The sequence below is a fragment of the Mauremys reevesii genome, linkage group 10 (assembly GCF_016161935.1).
Source record: "Mauremys reevesii isolate NIE-2019 linkage group 10, ASM1616193v1, whole genome shotgun sequence".
Taxonomy (NCBI): domain Eukaryota; kingdom Metazoa; phylum Chordata; order Testudines; family Geoemydidae; genus Mauremys; species Mauremys reevesii.
The window spans coordinates 76,869,791-76,876,990 of NC_052632.1; the positions used below are offsets into that span (position 1 = coordinate 76,869,791).

Genomic DNA, 7,200 nt, shown 5'->3' on the forward strand with positions numbered 1-7,200 from the left:
GGATACAAACAGCATGAAAAGGGCAAACCAAATTTAGATTTAATAATAATCATAATAAAAAAAACTTTAAAGGCCAGATCCTCAGCTGGTGTAAGCTGGTGTCACCGCAGCTGAGGATGTGACTCTAATAACCTGAGGCAGGGGTTCTCAAACTTCATTGCACCGCAACCCCCCCTTCTGACAAAAATTACTACATGACCCCAGGAGGGGGGCCTGAAGCCTGAGCCCATCCAAGCCCCAACCCCTGGGTGGGGGACCAAGATTGAAGCCCAAGGGCTTCAGTCCCAGGCAAGGGGCCTGTAATCTGCGTACCAGTGCCCTTGGGCTTCAGCTTCGGCCCTGGGCAGTGGGGCTTGGCTTGGGCTTTGGCCCCAGCAAGTGTAAGCCAGCCCTGGAGACCCCATTAAAATGGGGGCGCGACCTACTTTGGGGTCCCGACCCACAGTTTGAGAACCACTGACCTAAGGTGTTGTAACAGCATTGAAAAGAACATTTGTTTTCATTTTTTAAATATGTGGGCCTTGTTTTGCTCTTTGACACTGGTGTAAATCAGGAGTAACGCCACTGAAGTCAAAGAAGTTGCACTGGTGTAAAGCAGACATAAGTGACATCAGAATCAAACATCATGATTTTTAACTGGACAATGTCCCTTTAAAAAAAAGGAGAAAAGAAAAGGAGATGGGAGGGCCGTCTTGTACTTCACAGCTTCCTCTGCATGCTTCTTAATCATACTGATCCCTCCTTTGCCTTCAGGATCTTCAGATTCAGATGGATGAAGATGCTCGCCAGCACGAGGAACTCCGGGAACAGTACAACCTCCAGGAACGCCGCCTCAGCCTGACACAGACGGAGCTGGAAGAAATGCGCACTGGGCTGGAGGGCAGCGAGCGCTCTCGCAAACTCCTGGAGCAGGAGCTGTTAGAGATCACTGAGAGGCACAACGAAATCAATGTCCAGGTGAAAACAAATACCACGCTGTTGATACAGGGTCGTTGTACTGTTTGCTCCGCTGCTGGCATTGAAAGTCTGCTGTGCTTGATGAGAATGTATGTGCTGTAAAGAAAATGTTATGAAAGAATAAATAAAAATCAGATTGATTTTATTAGAGCCATATCTAGCAGCAAAACTTCCAGTGACTTCAATGGCAGCCTGAGTAAGGATTGCAGGATTTGACCCATAAAGGATTAAATGTGGTATTATTCCTTATGGGGAAAGTCCTATAGAATTTACGATGAACTCTACCAAGAGGGTTCTATGGATATTACACTAAGGATGGGATATTCAAAAATGCTCAGCATTGGCCCAAGTCTACGATCCATTGATGCCAGTGGGGGCAGAGTGAGGACAATACTGAGTACTTTTGAAAATGCCATTCTAAAAATCTATAGGGTGAAATGCTGGCTCCACTGAAGTCAATGTGAAATTTGCCATCGGCTTCACTGGTGCCAGGATTTTACCCCTAGAATTTAATGAAGAGTGAGATCTATTTGATTGAAATTTTAAAGCATCCTACAGAATGCAAAGAAAATGGTATCTTATAGGATTCTGTGCGCTGGTTTCAAAATTCTAGAGATGGTTTATCATTATTTACTACATTCTCTAGGCCTTTTTCCATAAAGGATGGACTAAATGTGCTAAGGATTTCCAAAGAAGGGGAAGGAAGGTCTACAAGATAAACTGCTGGAAAGGACTAATAATAGAGAGAAGCATTTGCATCCTGAGATGATGATGGGACTTTGTCCATCTAAACAGATGGAAAAAATATAACAAATACATTTACTTGTAACTGATGCTCAAAGGCTAAATTTTCGGCAGCTAAACTGCTGCATTTATGTCTCATAGTCTTCCTGATGCTTGCTTGTTATACAGAACTAATACTGCACAGTGCTTGCATTGTACTCTACGGCAGGGGTAGTCAATTATTTTTTGTCAAGGTCCAAATTTTTTGGTCAAGGTATAATCAAGGCTTAGACTCCAGAGAAAATAATACAAAATAACAATAATAACAAATAAATACAAAGATTTCAGGGACCATTCAAAAGTGTCTGGCAGTCCGGATTTGGCCCATGGTCTGCCTATTGACTACCTCTGCTCTACAGTATTGTGATACATAGACTTGATGCTGTAGTACTGGAGATCTTGAAAGTCTATGCAACGCATTGTTTGGTTATTTAGTAATGTTTCTAGGTATAATTGTCTTAGCATTTGGGCTCCTTCCAAAACAATCTAAAACTATACACATTGGCAAACATTGTGATTAGATGTAGGATTTTCAGATTTCCCATGAGGCAGAAGGTACATGTGGCCTGTAAGTTCTTTGCACAGCAATCGTGTGTGTGTGTGTGTGTGTACAGAGTGCCTACAGACAAAAACATCTGGATGCTACTGCAATGTAACTTTGAAATAATAATACACACACATGCACACAAATACAATGAAGCAGGATTAAAATCAAACCCTTTCGTGGACAAAGGGCTACAACGCATGATACAGGATTGGTTACCGAGGAAAATCTTTCTGATATAAAAGTAAAATAAACATACAGGGCCAAATGCATCCCTAGTTTCAAGCCAGCGAAGTGCCGAGTCGTCTGCTCAAAGATCAAGGTAGCGCCCACAAAGCTAGGCTGGGTCACTGAGTCTTCCCTCCTCCCTCCAGAACCAAAGCCTGCTGGTGATAAAGCGCAAACTGGAATCTGACCTTATGCGCATTACAAGCGAACACGAGGAGATGATCAGCGAGTTCCGAGCGGCCGATGAGCGAGCCAAGAAAGCCATGACTGATGTAAGTTGCACCCGGCCCTCAGTGATGGTCCCTAGAAGCCTGGGGGTTGTATATTCTGCTCTTTCCTACACTGCTCAATTTTGAAGTGCATTGTTACTGATTAATCTTAGCACTTACGTAGCATTTCCCATTCCCAAAGGGCTGCGCACACGTCGGCTCACCTGTCTACCAATATGGCAAAAGGAGACTTGGAGAAATCCACTTCTCTTTTGTCCGTCCGCTAGGGAAGGAATCTTCTGCATTACTGATGGCATCCTGGGGAGCTCCTCCATTTCCCCTTCTGTTTTGTCCCCGCTTTCCTCAAGGCTTAACATTGAAACGATCATGCTTCTAACCAAAGACTGGACGCCCTCCCCCGTAGCCAGTCAATGCCATTCATAATTGACAGGGAGAGCAGAAGAGTGGTCACTGTTGAGTAAATTGCTCAGTTGGCACTTAACAATTGACACCTTAGAAATTCCATAGACAGCTGTAGAGTTAATGCTCAGTATTTCCTCCTGAAAAAAGGCTGAACATTCTGCCTTCTTTATGCTCTCAGCTATTGCTTGTTCATACAGCACCTTACCTAGACCCCAGGGCAAGAAGCCCAGGCTGGATCTTGCTCCCAGAGGCTCCCTTCTGCTCCCAACCTTGGCTGTCTTGTCAGTTTCATGGCTGGGAGCTGTGAAACTGACAAGGCTGTCTGGCTTCTGGAGGGGAGTGGACATTAGGGGGAGAAGTCCTGGGTAGCTTCTTTCCCAGCAGGGAACATGGAGTGGTGGGGGGCAGCCCGCCGGGAGCCTGTGGGGCAGCCAGGCTTGCAGCTCTCAGCTTCCACGCTGTCCCTCTTAGGTCGGTGGAAACGCTCCTGGTGAGGACATGCACCACCAATCCAAGGAGGGTAATCTGGATATGCACCACCGCAGTAATTATTGCGGGGCCTTTAAGCTGATCTAATATAGGTTGACTTATGTTTCTAGTGTAGACATACCCTATGGTATATTCTAATCTCTCTTCTTCCCAGGGGAGGATGGAAAGCATAAGTACTGGATTGTACTCTATAGGCAGAAATTACTGTCTTAATAAGAAGGATGGGTAATATCTTACACTGTACTCCTGTGATAGTAAGCAAGCACAAATCTCCTGGCTTGAGGCCTGATCCAAAGCCCATTGAAGTCAATGGGAGCCTTTCCATTAGAGAGGCAAACTGTGATACGTAAAACAGACTTCTAGATCCTGCAAAAATTCCCCATATGGCAGCATATGGACATCAGGTCTAAATATCCTAGCTTCCAATGCTCTGTATAAATAGTCTGTGCTGACAAGCTGTTTCTTACCCTTCTCTTAGGCTTCCCGCATGGCAGAAGAGCTGCGTCAGGAGCAGGATCACTGCATGCACCTGGAAAAAATCAAAAAGAACTATGAAATCACAATAAAAGATCTGCAAGTCAAGATGGAAGAGGCTGAGCAGTTGGCCTTGAAAGGAGGAAAACGTACGATCATGAAACTTGAGACTCGGGTAAGAAAAACTGGATAGATCTATTCCAAAAAATTCTTCCAACACCGCCATCCAACCCTTCCCTGACCTGAGCTTTAATACTCGGGAGAAATATTTGAAAAGAAAAGGAATGTTTTTATTAAAGGGCCAGTGTATCCCAGATAAATTAAACTAAATTAAAGAGAGAAAATAATCGCAAAATATATTCTAGAGAAATTAAAATCCACCCAGGCCATACTCAGCCCACTGCAATGCAAAGAAAGGTCAGTGCTGCTCCTCTGTGTCATATGCAATGTCTGGTTGGATCCTAAATGTCCTTGGCTATAACTCTAGGGCATATTATCATTAGCCATGCCACATCTCTGTCAACCATCCCACCGATGGGTCCTCCTGGCTCCAGTTCACACAAGGTCCTATTGGATCCAGCGATATATCTCATTGGGATTCTTTTCATATTTGTTGCAACTGAAATAGCCCTGCATCAGTAAATAAAAAACACAAGACCACTTTCCAGATTCTTAGTGTGACTCCAGATCTCCATGTCCATCATGCTAAACACAATCAGTACTAATGTATCCTGCTGGGTTTTTTCCTCCTTTTCAGATTAAGGAACTGGAAACAGAGCTAGATTCTGAACAGAAGCGTCACGTGGAGACGGTGAAAACGCTGCACAAGAATGAACGCCGCCTGAAAGAGCTGATCTTCCAAACAGATGAGGACCACAAAACCAACCAGCGCATGCAGGAGCTTGTGGAGAAGCTGCAGAACAAGCTGAAGATTTACAAGAGACAAATTGAGGAGGCCGTATGTACCCCAGAGTGTAACTCTCCCCTCTTGTGCACACACACACACAATAATATCTACCACATAAGTTGCATCTTCAAAAGAAACATAACCTGAAATACGTGTTCATCAGTAGCATTAGCACCTCCAGTCGTCAGGCTCCTGTTTGATGCTCCCTTTTCCTGCCATCATTGATAATACGGGCCCCAACGTACCTATAAAAAATCCACCTAAAAACCCACCTGCCTTATCCTCTACAAAAAATCAGATTAATGCATGTTGGCATCTCAACCTCTTGCAGTCCCTTGGCTGCCCTCACAAGTTACCTCCAATATCTGGGGGGATGTTCGTGTAAAATGTATTTATTCCTGGTCCAACAGTTTACTATATGCTTTGCCTGGTTGGTTGTATTGAAGGAATACAGGTCAGGGCCATTTTGTGCTGGCATTGTCTAATATAAAGACTTAAAAAAAAATAAGCCCAATCTTCTCCCGTCCCCAGGAGGAGCAGGCTAACCAGAGCATCGCGAAGTACAGAAAGACGGTGCACGAGCTGGATGATGCAGAGGAAAGGGCTGGAATGGCTGAATCAGCACTAAACAAATTGCGCACCAGGCACCGCGTCTCTGCGACCAAGGGATTCACCTCTGTGGAGATCATCCAAGTGTCGAAGTCGTCTGCTTCCAAGTCCGCTTCTGGGGAATAGACACCTATGCTCTGAACCTGCAGCTGGTAGGGCTGCATGCCTGGCCTTTTTCAGACAGGGTACTGGGGTGGATTCGGAAACATGGGTTCAGTAGTGACCCTGGGTGGCTCACTGAATTCACTATGAATGGTGACGTGGCCATTCTGCACAGCTCTGCGGGTGTGGGAAGAGGAATTTTGAAACTGAAGAGGACTGTGATGGTTATAGATGCTGTTACAGCCTTAGAATCATGCAGAGGCTCCATTGTAGCTCTTTAGCTCAGAGGCAGTGGGGTTTCTGTCCTCTCTACATCCCTCAAGTAGCACCTATGCTCAAAACCGATATACTTGGCCTGGAGAGGTCAGGATTTGGCCCTATTAAAGGAAATCATTGGCCCGGTCTGAGCATCAGTAGGTTCCAGTGGGTGTTTACGTGGATATTGTAGCATTTCTCACCTCTTCCCCGCCTTCCTAGGGAGGCTTTAGAAGATAAAGAAGTTGCTATTGCAATCCAATTTCAATGTCTCTTTCCTTCCAGGGTGACACACATCTTCCCAACAGCTGCCCATTGCAAGATTGCTGCCCTAGTGATGAATTGAAAATAGCAGTCTAGAGCCATCAAGAAGACACCTACATAGGGAGAGAGAGATGGAAACAAAGAATGTACATGTATCTCTGGGGAGAAAAGAATGACCTGTGTGTTCCCATCACTGGAGAGCTTGAAACCAGTACTTTCCCCGACTGGATTAAACCACAAAATCATATAGGTCTGGCTGTTATCAGTTGAAATGAGTCTGTTTTCATGTGGATTTTACACTTTCATGTCAAGGACGGAAGGTGTAAAGCATCTGTGTGACGTGGGCTGTCTCTTGTAAATAATTCCTCACACTAATAGTCTTAATGCATAGTCTTAATAAAGCTTACTGTATGGGAAAGAAACTTGGAGACGCTGCTGGATTGTCTATGTTTGTAGGATGACAATTTGATTCACTGAGACCTCCTGTCCAAAAAAAACATTTTTAAACGAAATTCAGCAACACTGAACCACATTGACTAGTGTGCATGTGTACCAGTTACCTTTACTGGATCAGAATTTCTCAGCTGTGTCACGGGTCCTCTAATGCTAGCAGTTAAAAGCAGGTTCCTCTTTCACCTGGGGTTTTGGAGAGGAAGGATCTAAGTTCTATCCCTGCTATTGCTCCAAGTTGCTGTGGTACACATCACACTGTCCTAGGCCATGGATTCTTTGAAATCCCAATGTACGAGGACTCACACAGCATCTCCTTTGCTCATTTAACACAAGGGCTGTAGAGATTTTCCAGATCCTTTTGGTGATGAGGTCCCAGCCATGCACTGTTGGGAGCGGTTTTGTGACATCAACAAAAGGGTCCAGCCAATCAGAACATGGCTTTGGACAATCAGTGTCTCCAACCCAGACACTACTATGTACTGGCACACACTCTCCTGGGGTGA

General features: G+C 44.8%; 1 protein-coding gene and 1 long non-coding RNA gene across 4 annotated transcripts in view; one reads left to right on the plus strand and one right to left on the minus strand.

Annotated features, from left to right (window-relative positions):
• The window catches only part of LOC120373314 (myosin-16), a 49,962-nt gene extending 43,560 nt beyond the window's left edge, over positions 1 to 6,402 (plus strand). Inside the window, exons 38-43 of the mRNA XM_039491588.1 lie at positions 754 to 957; positions 2,659 to 2,784; positions 4,112 to 4,282; positions 4,865 to 5,065; positions 5,546 to 5,775; positions 6,266 to 6,402. Coding sequence (XP_039347522.1) covers positions 754 to 957; positions 2,659 to 2,784; positions 4,112 to 4,282; positions 4,865 to 5,065; positions 5,546 to 5,749 — 906 coding nt within the window. The 3' untranslated portion in view covers positions 5,750 to 5,775; positions 6,266 to 6,402. The remainder of the gene's footprint in view (positions 1 to 753; positions 958 to 2,658; positions 2,785 to 4,111; positions 4,283 to 4,864; positions 5,066 to 5,545; positions 5,776 to 6,265) is intronic.
• On the minus strand, positions 919 to 7,176 carry LOC120373315. Of its 3 annotated transcripts, XR_005585485.1 has the most exons (6): positions 6,805 to 7,176; positions 6,184 to 6,357; positions 5,689 to 5,738; positions 4,101 to 4,162; positions 2,946 to 3,192; positions 919 to 1,053 (listed from the first exon to the last, which is right to left on the minus strand). It is a non-coding gene; the product is annotated as an uncharacterized LOC120373315 (long non-coding RNA). The 3 variants fall into 3 exon arrangements; XR_005585484.1 differs by lacking the exon at positions 5,689 to 5,738 and having other exon boundaries at positions 6,805 to 7,174; XR_005585483.1 differs by lacking the exons at positions 5,689 to 5,738; positions 6,184 to 6,357 and having other exon boundaries at positions 6,805 to 7,165.
• Positions 7,177 to 7,200: the final 24 nt, after the last annotated feature.